The sequence below is a fragment of the Pelodiscus sinensis genome, chromosome 3, assembly GCF_052426305.1.
Source record: "Pelodiscus sinensis isolate ZL-2025 chromosome 3, ASM5242630v1, whole genome shotgun sequence".
NCBI lineage: Eukaryota > Metazoa > Chordata > Testudines > Trionychidae > Pelodiscus > Pelodiscus sinensis.
Window position 1 is genome coordinate 95,710,004 of NC_143054.1, and position 15,976 is coordinate 95,725,979.

A 15,976-nucleotide genomic window follows, 5' to 3' on the forward strand; every position below is an offset into this window, starting at 1 on the left:
TTGTATAGACCTCTATCATATCACCCCTTAGTTTCCTCTTTTCTAAGCTGAAAAGTCCAAGTCTTTTTAATCTATCTTCATATGGGACCCATTTCAAACCCCTAATAATTTTTGTTGCCCCTTTCTGAACCTTTTCCAATGCCAATATATCTTTTCTGAGATGAGGTGACCACATCTGTACGCAGTACCGTGGATTTATATAGAGGCAATAAGATATTCTCTATCCTCTTTTTAATGATTCCTAACATTTTGTTTGCTTTTTTGACTGCTGCTGCACAGTGTGTGCGCCAACTTTTCTATCATGAATCAGTTCCCCTCAAGGACTATTTCTTTTCCCCAGCAGGTTCCATACATCTTGTGCAGCAACTATAGTGCTTAATTACATAAGAAAGTACATTTAGGAAAGAATTAAGAAGAAAACATGAAAAATAAACTCATTTTGTACTAGAAGGCTTATCAGTGACACTAGCACCTCTGTAGATCAAAAGGCCTTTGTTGACTACTGTTGATCAATAGATAATAATATAAGAACTTAAAAAAAATTGCTGCCACTTCTCATGCTGTTATCACGAACCTGAGAGCTTGTGGTGATCAATCCTTGCATCCCCACCAATTCCATAGATTATTTTTAATAATTTAGGCCAGGAAACCTAGATATTATATTCAATAGAGCTAGTCAAACAATTAATTACAGGTAATGTTCATTATGAATTTAGCCCTTTTCACTGTCTGTGAATTATTTGCAAACTGAGCCTGATTAATCCACTATATATTTTTTGCCTTTTATTAGCATTTGCCATATTGGATGAACAGATTTCAGCCTATGGGTTGTTTACTTGCATTTTATGTAGTGTGGTGGATCACTGAACCTCAAACTCTTTGTGATCTCTGACTGAGTGATAGAAACATTTTAAACTGCAGAATGAAGTTGGATTTCAGTAAGCAGTCACACAGCATGGGAAGTGACTATTGTGAAAGGATAGTCCAGTGGTTAGGTCACTAAATCTTGGCTTTGGAAGATCATGCTTAATTCCCTGCTCTGCCAGGCTGCCTGTGACCTTGGTCAAGTCACTTAGCCATTGTGCATTTGTCTCCATTTCAGATTTTTAAGATGGGGCTATTGCCTGACAGGAGTATTGTGACATAAATTGTGAGGTTCTACAGTAACAGGCCTGTAAAAGTACCTTAGTTTATCTGAACATTTGCAAATGAGGAATATGAGACCTTGAACTAAACAAACTGGATCTGGTGAAAAATGTCATTTTGAAATGTTTTGTGACCAGCTCTAATTTTCAACATTACAGTTGTTTGGGAAGTAATCTTATAATCATTCAGCATGATTTGTTGCAGAAACATGTGGCACACATTCAAAGTACATGAGAGCTGCTTACCCTACCAAAACCTTCCCGAACCACTATACTATTGTCACGGTAAGTGGGAATTTTTTATTTTTTGTTCCTCATTATTTATATAGGCTGCAAAATGTTAGGTAACTTGGCAGACAAATACAAAAAAGGAAGTTCCTATTCCAAAGAGCTAACAGTTTCATTTTAGATGTGACCCTACAGTGAGAGTAACAATAAGGGAGAAGTAGGATAAAGAACCATAGAGGGGCATGTCAGAGAGCAGCCAATGAGGAAGGGGCCGTAATTCAAATGCTCACATAAATATGCTGCCTTTCTTAGCAGAAGTGGTTATGCCCAGCCCTCTGGACAGATTATTCCTGATCTTCATTAGAATAGATTGCATAACAGGGTCCTGCTTTCAGCCAGAATATGGCTACATATTGATACTGGTATTGCTACTTATATGTAACCAGTGGAGTTCCATCATGCCTATTTACAGACACATCAGATTTCATGTGTCATATTAGTTTTACTAATTAAGTGAAATTGGGATGAAAATATGGAAGGTGAATTCTTTGTTGGCAGATAGAAAGATGACATGTAATCTAATAAATCTTTTCGTCCCTGACCTCTGTGTTCATCTATAATGGAACATAGTATACATTTCATTTTATTTTAAGAAAGACAGAAATATTTCACCTTAATTTATTTTCATTCTTAGGGTTTGTATCCAGAATCTCATGGTATCATTGACAACAGTATGTACGATGTCAACTTGAATCAGAGTTTCTCGCTTTCTGGGAAGGTAAAATTCAACCCTGTTTGGTGGAAAGGACAGCCAGTAAGTATTATTCTTTCTATGGTGCTTGTCTTAGCCCATAGATTTGCTCATGTCAAATCATGAAATATCAAACGGTGCAATATCAAAGTTAATCAAATGGCTCCAGAGTCCATATCCGACTGTGTATATTGCTGATTTCTTCATGGATGGTTTGCCATTAGCACTGGAGAAAAAGCTGTTTGAACTTTAACAGATGAATTATTTTCTGTATCTGAAAACTTTATCTTGCACTGATACTTTGTGAACAAATTTAAAATATATTGGCCCATATTCAGACTGAAAGTAAAATGCTGGCACCACTGAGATGATTGGGAGTTTTATTAGAGTTTGTTCCTTGGACTTAGCTGTACAAATTGCAATAGTAACTCCTTACATCAGGTCTGAAAGTCTATTGTGACAACTTAAGTTTTATTTAAAACAAACAAACAGTTCAAGGCTATTGAGGGACAAGAGTCCTTACCTTTCACATAATTTACAAAGCAAGGAAATGTGCAATTGAGACATCACAAATCTCTCACTGCCTGTGTTATAAACAAAGAATTTTCTTAAGTATAAATATTGCATATTTCATTGCAAATCAATAACTTTAGCACTGATCTAAAATAGATATTATTCTTTTACTGGTAATCTCAAAATATAAATCCAGCACAAAACATTGGCTGTGCACATTGCAATTACAGCAAATTGCAAAAATATATAATTGTTGTTATTTCATGAGGAATCCACTCAGCCTTCAGACAAGACTTGTTGAAATCCTAAATATGGAATATGTATCCCCTTTCTATAATAAAACAAATATGTACCTGCTGCTGAATTTAGACTGGGCCTTCGTTCTTCACAACCAAATCCACAGGCCTTTATCATTGGAACAAAAAGATCACCACCATTAGGCATCAATTATAGAAATACCCCAACTTTCTTTAAGCTGTGAATAACCAATAGAGGGCAACATCCCAACTTCAATCCTGTACATTTCTCCTTCAAAGCCTGTAAGCAAGAATAATATATAAGATCACAAAACATTATAATAGGGAACAGTAGGGCAGGTGAAAGAAACAACTAAAAAATGCTCTCCATTTGCATTTTTCTGTATCTGTATTTTGGCTTGTCTCTACTGTCTTGTATCTGCTTATGCAGTAGTGAGAATGGCTTAAAATAAAATATTTGTGTCCTCTACCTAGATCTGGCTCACAGCAATGTATCAGAATTTGAAGGCTGGCACCTTCTTTTGGCCTGGATCAGATGTACCTATTAATGGAACATATCCCAATTTATACAGAATGTACAACAAGTAAGTTTCAGAACAGTTAAAAATCTTCAGCTGCAATGTGGCAATTGGTTTTTTTTTTTAATAAACAGGAAGTGTTAGAACTAGTTACGAAGTTCTGAGAAACAGACACTAATTATTAAAAGCATCAGCAGGTAGCCGAGTTAGTCTGTACAGGATAAAACTTAAAAAACAACAAATAATCTGGTAGCACTTTATAGACTAACAAAACATGTAGATGGTATCATGAGCTTTCGTGGGCACAGTCCACTTCTTCACATGACCGGAGTTTTGAGTTTAGGATGTGCAGATCCAAAATAAATAGGGGAGAAGAGAGAAGGAGGAAGGGGCTGGGAAACAAGGAGCAGAAGGTATGAAAATATCAAAGGGAAAACCAAACAGGTAGAACTGGTAATCTATAAGCACCTAAAGAATGGATAGTTAAAAGAAGCAGATAAGGATGATAGGATAGCAGTTAAAGAGGAAGGGTACTGACGCAAGAATCTACACAGAAAAAGAGCTGTTGGCATCTTCATTAAATGCTAGATTGATAATGTCCCAGCCATCTGTTATCTTGATTGAGGAGGCCATCAGAGTGAGAACTGAATTTGTGGATGAATTGTAATTCCAACGTCTCTCTGTGTATTTGACTAGTAGAATTGGTTAGTGACAAGACAGCCACCTGAAGATCTTTTAAAGCGTGATTAGGTAGATTGAAGTGTTCCCCAACAGATTTCTGTATGTTCCCTTTATGAATACCTGATTTGTGTCCATTGATTCTTTCCCATAGGGACTGTCCAGTTTGTCCAATATATATAGCAGTGGGGTATTGCTGGCATATGATGGCATAGATCAAATTACTGCATGTGCAGTTAAGTGATCTTCTGATTTGGTAGTTTATGTTGTTGGCTCCAGTGATGAATTCGTTTGTATAGATAGGTTGGCAGAGTTGGCACCGCAGCTGATTTCAAGAGTAGGTTCCTGGATGCTTATGATATGGTTGTGTAGCATGGTTACCGGAAAAAATTCGCTTCAGGTTGGGGGGTTGTCTGTAAGTGAGAAGAGGCTTTTTCCCCAAGGCTTCTGAGAGTGAGGGGTCATTTTCCAAGATGGGTTGTAGATTGTGTATAATGCGTTGGAGGCGTTTGCGTTGTGGACTGTAGGTAATAACAAGTGGAATTCTGTTATTTTCTCTTTTGGGTTTGTCTTGAAGAAGTTCTTGTCTGGGTATCAAATTATCCTGCTTTTACAATGAATCTAACATTTTAAGCTGAGGTTTTCAAATGACTAAAATTAATGGGCATCACTATCACTTTGAAAATTTTAATCTATAGTAAAATGGCAGTTTACCATTGGACAACAAGCCAGCAAAAACACACAAAAATATTCCAGGCAAATCTACAAAATATATTGTATTGTCTCTGATTTTTTTTTTTTCACAATGAGAATCCTCACATAATATCTTCACAACAGGCCAATGTTTTCCACACTTATTGTTTTATAGGAAATGGATATATTGTAGAGATGCCCAAGTCGACATGAATAATTGAACATGGGGGATGTCTCATTTATTGGAAGATGAGATTAGGGAGGTTAATATATAAGCAGGCTGAAAACAGAATGTTTGTGCTAACTAATTAAATGGATTATGAAGATAAGCAAGAGGATGTCTGAGCTAGAATAGATATGAAAGGCCAGATGAAGGGAATCACTTACAATCAATCTAATAATGAATATGATAAGCTGGTAATGTAATATAAAGATGAGATAAGGGGTAGGCAGAGCACAGTCAGTGCATGAACAGAGCATGTTGCACCTAGCTGATGAGTTATATGGGCCCATGGTGCCCCAGCACTAGGAATATTCCTGGCCCACTGCAGATTTCCATCAAAACTTATACCTGCCTGCCTGTACTCCCTGCCCCTATCATTCCCCTGCCTCCCCCTGCATATGCCCTTCACGTGCTCTGGCTCCGCCGGTAGAACTGCATGGTTAAAGTGGCTTCCAGCCACTTGCTTAACCTGGCTGCCAGCATGTGAGTTCCTGCATAGGTGGAAGGGGGAGGGGGAGGTCTCAGTGAGCAGCTCCAGCTGCTGGAGTGAGTGAGTGTCCAGAAGTCACTCTAACCCTGCCGCACGGGGCCGCACAGGTGTTTTAAATCACCCTGGGGTGGCAAGTGGGGTCAGGGGCCAGGCGGAGGGGGGAGTGCATCCAAAGACCCATTACCAGAAGTGGGGTGACCCACATAAGTGTTGCAACTCCCAACACCTTTGTACACTCCACTTCCTCCAGAGCCTTCACCCAAGACCCCCCACCCTGTGTCTCAGGCCAGAGCCAGTATCCATATCCTTTCCCTGAGCCTGCTCCCCAGACCTACACCTGCAGCCAAGCTACTTCCCCAAGCCTGCACCCCTCCTGCACCCCAAACCCCCTCCCAGAGCCTACACCCAGAACTGTCCCTGTGATTTGTGTGTGTGTGTGGGTGAGGGGGGGTCCTGCAGGGGGTCCCAGGGAAGTACCTGGGGGAGGAGTCTAGCACAGGGCAGCAGCAAGAGCCAGCCTCCTGCATTCAGTGTGGTGGTGGGATCTGGGGCGACCCGGCAACCTGCTCTGCTCCACCACACCCAGAGCTGGTCTTAGGGTCAGGTGAACTACACGGTTGATTGAGGCCACTGACAGAGCCGGTCTTAGGGGCGGGATGTGACCACATTTCGGCCCGACCTCCCGAATCCTCCTCCTAGGTTTCCCTGGTTACTCTTTTTTTTTTTTTTTGGCTTGACAAATTTTTGTCTGGTATTTTTTTTGGAAACCATCTGGCAACCCTATGGGCGAGCCAGGCTCTCACCCGGGGCTGCCAATTGGTTAGGACCAGTCCTGATCTCTCTCAGCCCACTCTGCTCTGCTTCACTGCAGGAAGCAAAATGCCCTGGCTCCAAGGTGCTCCACTTTCAGCCACCGCAGAGAAGCGGAGGGCAGCATGGCAGAGCAGGTTGCTGGGCTGCTCTGATTCCTGCCACCATGGTGACTGCAGGGGAGGTAATCACCCAGATGATGTTGTTTGGAGGAAACAAAAGACAGGACTATGCAGCACTTTAAAGACTAACAAGATGGTTTATTAGGTGATGAGCTTTCGTGGGCCAGACCCACTTCCTCAGATCAAATTGTGGGTCTGGCCCACGAAAGCTCATCACCTAATAAACCATCTTGTTAGTCTTTAAAGTGCTGCATAGTCCTGTCTTTTGTTTCAGCAAGACCAGACTAACAGGGCTACATCTCTATTGTTTAGAGGAGGAAGCTTTGGTGAGGGAATGGGGCAGAGCTTGGGGGTGGGATGGAGATGGGGATGAAGAGCAGAGATGTGGCTTATGGGGGGATTGCTTTTGAATCCGTGCCTGGGCACTGGAAGGGGGATTGCCTTAAGCCCTGCTTCACTCGAGGGATGGTCCTGTCTGCTCCTCTCCCATCCAACTGTTTCTCAGAGCCTTAGGAAGGTGGGATGGGGTGGGATGGGGAGGGGAAGAGTTTGAATCGGGGAGGGGTGCAGGCTCTGGGCATTCTGGGCACCACCAACATTTTTGCAAGCTGCCACCACGATGCTGTACAAAGAGGTTTCTTCAGAGTAACTAAGCCAGTCCAAAAAATGTTTGATGAAGTATGTAGTAAATGCAATGAGATGCGTCAGTGTATATAAAAGAGAGGATTTCTGTGTAAATATTAATCTATGATTTATCCCGATCCATCTCCTGCATTGCTATATGCTAAATAAAGACATCTGTGTAATGAAGTCTGGAGTCAAACTGAGTTCTTGGAAAGTCAAGTGGAAAGAGGACTTGGAGTGGTACCAAGACTTTCATGTCAGGCTTGTTACACTGTATATTTCTCTGGACCACAATAGTTGAAAATGAAATTTTTAATATTGGGGAAGAAAATTTGGAATTTACAAAGCTACATGGTCCTGGATCTTGACTACTATGTGAAAGTAATAATTCAGATGTGCTGATCAGCATTCCCCCTATGATTTTCCACCCATGAGCGGACTGAGTTGTGTCTTGTGCACCAGTACTGAGTTAATGTGCACTTGTTTGGATGTGTACCACAGTGGCAACCAATTTATTAATAAATATATTATAAACCTTTCCTTTTTCTCTCTGCTGCTATGTCTGCCACCCTCCCCTCAGCCCATCTGCTCCCCTGGTGCCTGCTGACCCCCATTCCTCACCCTTCTCTGCTGTCCTGGCTCCTGCCCTTCTCACTCCCCTCAGCCCTTTGGGGACCTGCCCTCTATCCCCTCCTCTTTGACCCCTGCACCTGCCCTTCTCTTCCCCCTGTGCCCACTCCTTCTCTAGCACAACTCTGATATCTGTACCTACCCTTGGAAGATATGTGATATGTAAAAGGAAATGTTTTTCTTACCTATTGAGATAGATGTGTCTGTTTTATAAACTTAATCATTGAACCTATAAACTCTTACATACCTGTTTAACTTTGTACATGTGTAAAGTTAAGCATGTTTGCAAACCTTATAAACTGTCATTAGAATAGTTACATTTAATTAAAATATTATGGAAATAAAACAGTGTAAGGTATCTCATTCATTCATTTACATTCAAAAACATATCCCTAATATCTTTTTAAATCCAACTCTTAGGTCCTAAATGAATTATCAGGACCATTTGCATTCCTGGATGTCAGAAAATGCATATTTAAGTATTGGGAAATGGTTGCTGACAATATATAATTATTTTATTAATTTATCATTTTTAGATCAATTATATATCAACAGAGAATTTCAGAAATACTCACCTGGCTTGATAGTCCCAAATCTGAGAGGTAAAAGCTTGCTAATATTCAATTCAGTGTTAAAAAATGCTAGAAGAATTTTCACTCATATTTTTCACATAATGTTCATAATCTTATGAAACAAGTGAGGCTGTATTTAGCTATCTCAGTTATTATTTATTGGTATATAAAGGGTTGCTGTAATTATGACTGTGCCTATTGTCTTCCTCAATTGAGCAATAGAAATGAAAGAGGTAAGCCAAGTCCCTGACACTATGAGGGAGGGCTGTACATATCTGAATGGGAATGTATACACTGGGGTTTGTTTTGTCTCTTGATAGCTTACCATTTCTTTTTTCTTTGGTATTAATGAATTCTGAGACATCCAAGTAACACTTGGAAGAAAGTCAGGGAGAAAAAAGCCTGTTCTTTTGGGGACATATGTGTTTCAAAGAAGTAAGAGTTTTCTGTGGGAAGAATAAATATTTTACATTATACAGAGTAATCCAGACTTCAGCTCATTTGTCAAAAAGTTACCTTATTGTGCTCATATGGGATTTCCTTGTAATGTCAGTGCCCTGCAATAGATGGATGCTCAGAACTTTATTAACTAGGAAGATGTCGTGAACCCAGATTCTAGACCGGTAGTGTTCTGGGAACTGTAGGTTAGCAGTTGGTGGCCATTTTGTTCCTGTTATGCTTGTGATTGGGTAAATTACATGATATTATTTTAAGAATTATTTTTGTGCAGTGAATGGGGACATGAATTACCAGGTGAATTTGTGATAAAAGAATGAAAAGCTTTATTTTAATTTATTATGTGAGGGATTGTAAGGTGAATAACTCATTCCAGTTGGGGATGAGATGAAATTTTCTGGAATCTCACTGAGTAAATCAGGAAGAATTCTGGCAGTAGGCTCAGGTTTTACAGGATGGCTATTAAATTTGGGTGTCTGCTCAACTTTGAAGACCACTTCTGTAAATATGGGCCTATGTGTTTGTGCTCAGGTACAAAGTAGTTTTAAAGAAAACTGCTTAAACTGTGATAAGATTTTCTTTTTGTTTGTTTGAAATTTTATTCAGTGTTTCCCTTTTTAAATAAATAAAGTTTTTACAGAAACTTTCCCAAAATCACAGTGATCTTTTCTTTGATTTAACTCTAGGCCAGATTTCTATACTTTGTATATTGAAGAACCTGATAGTTCTGGACACTCATATGGACCAGTTAGTGGTGGAGTAAGTTTTTTTTTTTACCTTAATATGGTATACAATAATGTATATAGTTATAAAGGGATTGCAGAGTCTTGATTAGCATGACTCTGCTTTACATGCTATTTGATTACGCACAGTAACTATTTTTCAAGAGTGGAATTTAGCACACAATGTTAACCATCAACACCCTTATTTTCATCCTGTCTAGCCTCTTGGGGGTACTCAGTCACACCCTGTCATGGTTTCAACACTGCTGCATGTACAAATACAAGAGCTGTAGTCTCAGAGCTTCAGAAAATTGGTTCAGATTCAGACCCACACGTTTCTAAGAAGGATATTAAGATTCAAATATGGACATTTTAGGACAAACTTCCATTTCAAGTTCAAAAGCTTCAGAGGGGTAGCCAAGTTAGTCTGTAATTGGAAAAACTTAAAAAACAACCAATAGTCTTACAGTACCTTAAAGACTAACAAAACATGTAGATGGTATCATGAACTTTCATGGGTACAATGAAACCCAGAAGTGAGTTTGTCACCCCATGTGACAAATTCTTAGTGCTAGCTAAATCCTTTTATGAATATGAATCTAAGTGGCAAAAGGAGCCAAATATGGGGCTGTCACTTCTGGAAGCCAACACCTTGCACCAGCAGCTCCTCCTTCATAACTGTACCACCTCCGACCACACCCGCAACCCTTCCCTCACCCTTTCTATACAATTGTCTGTAGCTCCTATCCAGGGACAAGCCAGTAAGCCTGATGTCAGCTCAGTGGCTGGGCCTGGGGGGTGTTACAGATGTGCCAGAGAAGCAGCAGGCGTGGGGCTCTGACCCCTGGAAGCAGTGACTCCATGTTCTGCTCTTTTCACTGATGTGGTTCCTGGGAGAGCCCTGCAATTCTGCAGGATACTGATTTATATTTGCGGATATAACTGTGTAACCAATGTAAGCTCCCAAAGTAGACCAGGCATAAATAAAGGTACAGAATAATATAAGATTTATGGTGGAATCATGAGATCAGAAATCATAAGAATCTAAAAATTACTGTATTTTTCTTCATAACTAGAGCTGAATGAATAAGTGGGGTTTTTTTTTAAGTGGCTGAGCCAAAAATTTATTTTCCTGTTTCATTCCATTTCCATTGTTTTTTGTTTCTTAAATAAATCTAGTGACATTTCACAATGAAACACAGTTTAATAATAAAAAGACAATATGTTTAATTTAGAAAATAACACAATAAAACAGTCTGACATGTTTTTAATTTATTTTTCATTTTTGGGGGCCAAAACAAGTTTCAGCTGAATTTGACCCAAATTCACAAATAGTTGTGGTTGACCAGAAAGTGTGTGTTTCAGGGAATAAACTGTTTGTCTAAAAAAAATTCCCTAGGTTTATTCATAACTTCCTGTGTGAACAGAATCAAAGCTATTGTTGTTCTCTCAGTTTATGCTGTGATAAATATTTCATTCTGTCTTTTGTTCTTCCAACTATTCAAGAAAAATGGCCTTTCTTTTTTAAAAAGAGAGAGAAAAATAAAATCTATGGTTTAACTTAGTTATCCCATATGTTGTAACTTAATTACACAAGCTATGCTGTAAACAGGAAGCAGAATCAGACCAAATACATATGCTCATGTATTTTAAAGGATGTAGCCATTTTACTGTACTGCTACTTTCTTGCTCAGAGCTGTAAAAAAACCACACACACTCCAGCATAGCAAATTACAGTTCTGTAAAGCACACAGTGTATGGACTTCCAATGGTGGGAGTTACACCCCTTGTTTTAGTCATTTACGTAGTGCTGTGGCCATACTTTCACTTTAAAGTGCTGCCAAGGCAGCACTAAAGTGTAGACTGAGGCTAAAGGGCTTGTTTACACTGCCACTTCACTGCGCTGTAGCTGTACTGTGGAAAAAACACCCTTCCCCAAGTGCAGCAAGTTACAGTGCTGTACAGTGCCAGTGGGGACAGGGCTATTCCCCTCATGGAAGTGATTTACCGATACATTTATCAATAAGCATCATTACAAGATATTATAGGGAGACTCTCAGAATTAAAATAATACATTCAAGAAAAATAATTTCCTTATCGGTATTTCAAGATCTTTGCTTTTATAAAAGAATATTTTATTTTTAAATGCTACATCTGGGGCCAAATTTGACCTGACTCTGGCACTTTGTGAAACACAAGTTTTGGCATCTATTATACAAAATCTATTTCTAATGTAGTGTAGCAAAACAGCATGTTTGGTTTGGGGGTTTTCCTTTATTTGGAGAAACCATGCTTTGTTTTGTGGAGTCGGAAGGTACTTGCACTAATGAAATTCAGTGACATTGACAGAATTATTTCTGAGTTCAAAAACTAAGAAAAAATTAAGTGTAGAAAGATGATAGAGAAACTTACTTATTTTCCCCACTCCATTTATACAGTCTAATACTTTAACTATAGGCATTGAAATCAATAACAAAGAGAAAGTCTAATGAAACTATTTATTATTTAGGTCATTAAAGCTTTGCAGTTAGCAGACCAGGCATTGGGAATGTTAATGGAAGGACTGAAACAGAGAAACCTGCACAAATGTGTAAATCTCATTGTTTTGGCTGATCATGGTACTGTATAAAGTTTTGTACTTAACTTTTCAGTATTTGCTCTACTATAGCCTTGTTTATTCTTTCTCTTATGTCTGGTGTTCATGCTCACTATTTTAATAAACTATCATAGTCTTGTCAATATTGCCATTTCTAGTACAACAAAATACATATTATATGTTCTTGTTTTAGGAATGGATAAGACCTACTGCAACCAGTTAGAATACATGACAGATTATTTTAATAACATTAATTTCTACATTTACGATGGGCCTGCAGCTCGCATTCGGGCTTACAATGTTCCAGAAGACTACTTTACATGTAAGTCTGAAACCATGCTATTTGTGCATATGTAATGCTGACACTTATGTGACTATGTAAATATTGCCTTGTTTATTGAGGTCATCTTGTTATCCCTAAAAAAAATATTTGCCTTCCCTAAAGAAGCAGTGTTCAGGAAAAATAAAAACAAACTCAAAAACACATGTTAATAAGATATAGTCTCTGGCTATATCTACACTACGCAGTTTTTAGCACAGGGCTGGGTCAACACAGTTCTGTCATTAAAAATTGGGCAGTGCAGCCGCTGTTTGTTGGCTCCACAAAACATTTCTATTTTTCATGAGTAGCCTTCCCATGAGTAGCCCTGAGAGCGCTCCTCGAGTGCTGTTCAAACTGACACTTTTTGTGGTGAAACTTTGTCTGGGGAAGAAGAGGGCGAGCATCTCTGAAAGACAAAAGTTTTGTCACTCAGTTGCAGGTGTCATCATAACCTTTGTCTCTCAAAGTTTTGGTCTACATTACGTGAAAAGGTTAAAGTAAGATATGCAACTCCAGAATTGACATATCTTATTGACGCATCCTACACATAGTGGGAGGCTGACGGGAGCAAATTCTCCCATTGACTTCCCTTATTCCTCATAAGTAGCAGGTGTACCAGTGCCAACTTGGGTACCCTTTGGGTTCGATATAGCAGGTCTATACTATACCTGCTAAATTGAACCACAGAAGATCAACCGCGGCAATGTTGATCTTCCATATAGTGTAGACGTGCCAAAAGTGTGAAAGATGAATTAGAGTCTCTCCAGTGATTTGTCAGCTTTGTCTTTTGATTAGATACTACCATGGCAGCTTTTTTGCAATCCATCTTTTTTGGGTTCCTACCTAGTTGTCCTGATAGCAAGTAAGTCCATGGTTGGGTAATCAACAAAGGCTGACCAAGTACTTGGTGCTCACTTTTACAAACAGAATACAAGTGGATGTAAAAGTAGTGCAAATACACAATGCTTTGAATTTTAAGAAGCATGAATGTAACTTACTGTATTGTCTGTTTTCCTAAACAGTTGATTCTGAAGGAATTGTTAAAAACCTTACAGTGAGTAAACTTTTCTTGTACATTTATTTCCTTGTTATGGTATTTTGATTAATAGGCATTAAGCCCCTCACGTTTCTTGATACCATCAGTTATTAGCTCTCCTTCCCTTTTAAGGAGATGACCTACACTTTCCTTCATCTTTCTCTTGATCTTATTGTATTTTAAAAACCTTGTCTAATTGGCTTTTATTTCCCCTGCCAGACACAACTAATTTTGTGCCTTAGCCTTTTTGATTTTTTCCCTGCATATTCTACTTCTGTACTTGTTCATTCATAATGATTTATTAATACTTGTGCATTTGTAATTCATTTAATACCTGTTATTTCTCCAGTCAGCATGTATTCATTGGTAAAACAGTTGACAGCGTGTTCTAATATTTTTATTATTAATTGCTATAACATGGAAAAAAAATCTAATGGCTGATGTTAAATGTGTTACTTGTATTATAAGGTCATAATGTATATTTCAAAGATGTTGCCACCTGAGGTCTTCTTGAATCCCACTGAATAATTCAACAGTACAGTATGGCAAGTAGCTTTGGCATTAGGGATGTAAACAACTAGTTGGGTACTGGCGATAAGCCTGGGCTTATTGAGTAGTTAAGTCGACTATTCACTTCCCCCCTCTCCCCTTACTGTCTCTATATCAGAGGCTGCAAGGCAAGGAGGAAGCAGGAGCTGGTGCTGGGGGGAGCTGGCTTAAAAGCCAGTTCCTCCCAGTACTGTCTCTGTGGGGTGTGTGTGTGGGAAGGGGGGGCAGGAGAGAGTCCTAGCGGTCCTGGAACTGGCACAAGCTGGAACTCCTGAATGTTACTGTTTAAATGCAGAAATACAGCAGGGGTTAAATGCCTGTGTGCCCCGCTCCTACTACATTTTAACTGCAGAGCTGCAGCAGGGGTACCTCCTGGACCCAACACGAGCTGGGACAGAGCACCTTCCCTTATCAACTAATCATGTAGTTGATACAAATTGTATTTACTACACAAATAGCCAGTTACCTGTTTCTTAACATCCTTATTTTGCATGTTAATGAATATTCAGACAACAGCTTGAATCTCTGTTTACCTTTAAGTTGAATTTGGATATCCAGGATTATTTCATTGTTTTCCAGTAGTAAATAATCCAAATAGCCATTCAGAGTGTGTGAAAAGAGATGTGAAATCTCTGCCCTATAGCTATTGCCCAGAATTTTCGGAATTTCCTCTTTTCTTTCTGTACTTGATTATGAATAAGTAGTCCAGCCCAGGGTTCCTAGCCTCTTTCATTCCATTTTTCTTGCACCAACTACCAGTGTTTTCTATTATATCATTTGATGGCTTCCTCTATTTTTCCCCCTTGCTGAGGATCCCAGGTGGAGTTTAAAAAATGACCTTATGTCATAGCATGTATAAAAGGTGTCATGTGGCCATATTAGTGAACCATTTTCTAATATATATATATATATTATCAATCTCAGTAGCTTATTTCATTGTCCAAGCTTACTTCTTCTCATTTCACAGGTTAATACTACAGGTTGAACCTCTCTAGTCTGGCAGCCTCCGTGATCTGGCATGATTTTACTTAGTTGGAAGTCCACTTCTCATGTGCGTGGCCAAGTTTCCTGTGATTCCATAAAGTATATTTATGGCCACTGGTTCCAGCTCTCAGCGTTCTGTGCTACTGTTTGGTTCTAATTTACTTCTAAATATCTTCTAAGAGCTCAGTAAGCAGTTGAAGTGCTGGTAATGCTGCTAGAGCATATTGACCACCTGTGGTTCACTAAATTCTCTGATTCAGCTCCAGTCAGGTCCCAGGGGTGCTGGTCTGGTTCAACCTGTACCAGAGTGCATAGCTCTAGCTGCTGAAGATCTTGGACCAGATTCTTAGGCAATGTCACCACGTACTGTGCTGGAGATCAATGTTCTAGTACTCATTTAAGCAGGTCTAGTAAAGACCCTGTAAATCAAGTGGTGAGGATGCCCCTGGTTGGCACCAGTAATCCTCGCAGTTGCGAGGAGTGAGGTAAGCTGACAGGAATGTTTGCTCCCATTGATCTCCCACTGTGAAGACGTTGCCAAGCTCGCTTTAAGGTTATGCTGAGTCCAGCTATGTTATTTACATAGCTGGATTTGCACACCTTAAGCTGACCTTCTGGGTCTAGTATTGACATTAAAATATAAAAACAGCCATACTGGGTCAGACCAAAGGTAAATCTAGCCCAGTATCCTGTCTTATGACAGTGGCCAATGCCAGGTTCCCCAGAGGGAATGAACAGAACAGGTAACCATCAAGCAATTCCTCCTTAAACACAGCATCTCCCAATCAGAATTATTAGGAGCTCCTGGATTTTTACAGTTGCATCACTATTTAAAAAACATTCCTATTACACATTTCAAATAAGAAATATATGCTGGTTTTAAGGAATTTCAGAAAGCTTAAGCTTTCCAGTCAGTTGTGGTCAATTATAAAGTGAAGTTATCAGTTTAGTGAATGGGTTGGTTTTGTTTGTTCATACCTAGGCAGTGTGATGTTTTCTGATTAAAATATGACCGTGTAGATCATTGTTGCTACCACTGTTATATAACTGCAACAAA

General features: G+C 39.3%; 1 protein-coding gene across 6 annotated transcripts in view; it reads left to right on the plus strand.

The window, feature by feature from the left end:
- The window catches only part of ENPP3 (ectonucleotide pyrophosphatase/phosphodiesterase 3), a 75,149-nt gene that overhangs the window by 25,227 nt on the left and 33,946 nt on the right, over positions 1-15,976 (plus strand). For all 6 annotated transcript variants that reach the window (XM_075924190.2, XM_075924185.2, XM_075924184.2 and 3 more), the window contains 8 exons: positions 1,351-1,430; positions 2,068-2,187; positions 3,369-3,478; positions 8,219-8,284; positions 9,397-9,469; positions 11,942-12,050; positions 12,222-12,350; positions 13,373-13,404. In XM_075924190.2, coding sequence (XP_075780305.2) covers positions 1,351-1,430; positions 2,068-2,187; positions 3,369-3,478; positions 8,219-8,284; positions 9,397-9,469; positions 11,942-12,050; positions 12,222-12,350; positions 13,373-13,404 — 719 coding nt within the window. The remainder of the gene's footprint in view (positions 1-1,350; positions 1,431-2,067; positions 2,188-3,368; positions 3,479-8,218; positions 8,285-9,396; positions 9,470-11,941; positions 12,051-12,221; positions 12,351-13,372; positions 13,405-15,976) is intronic.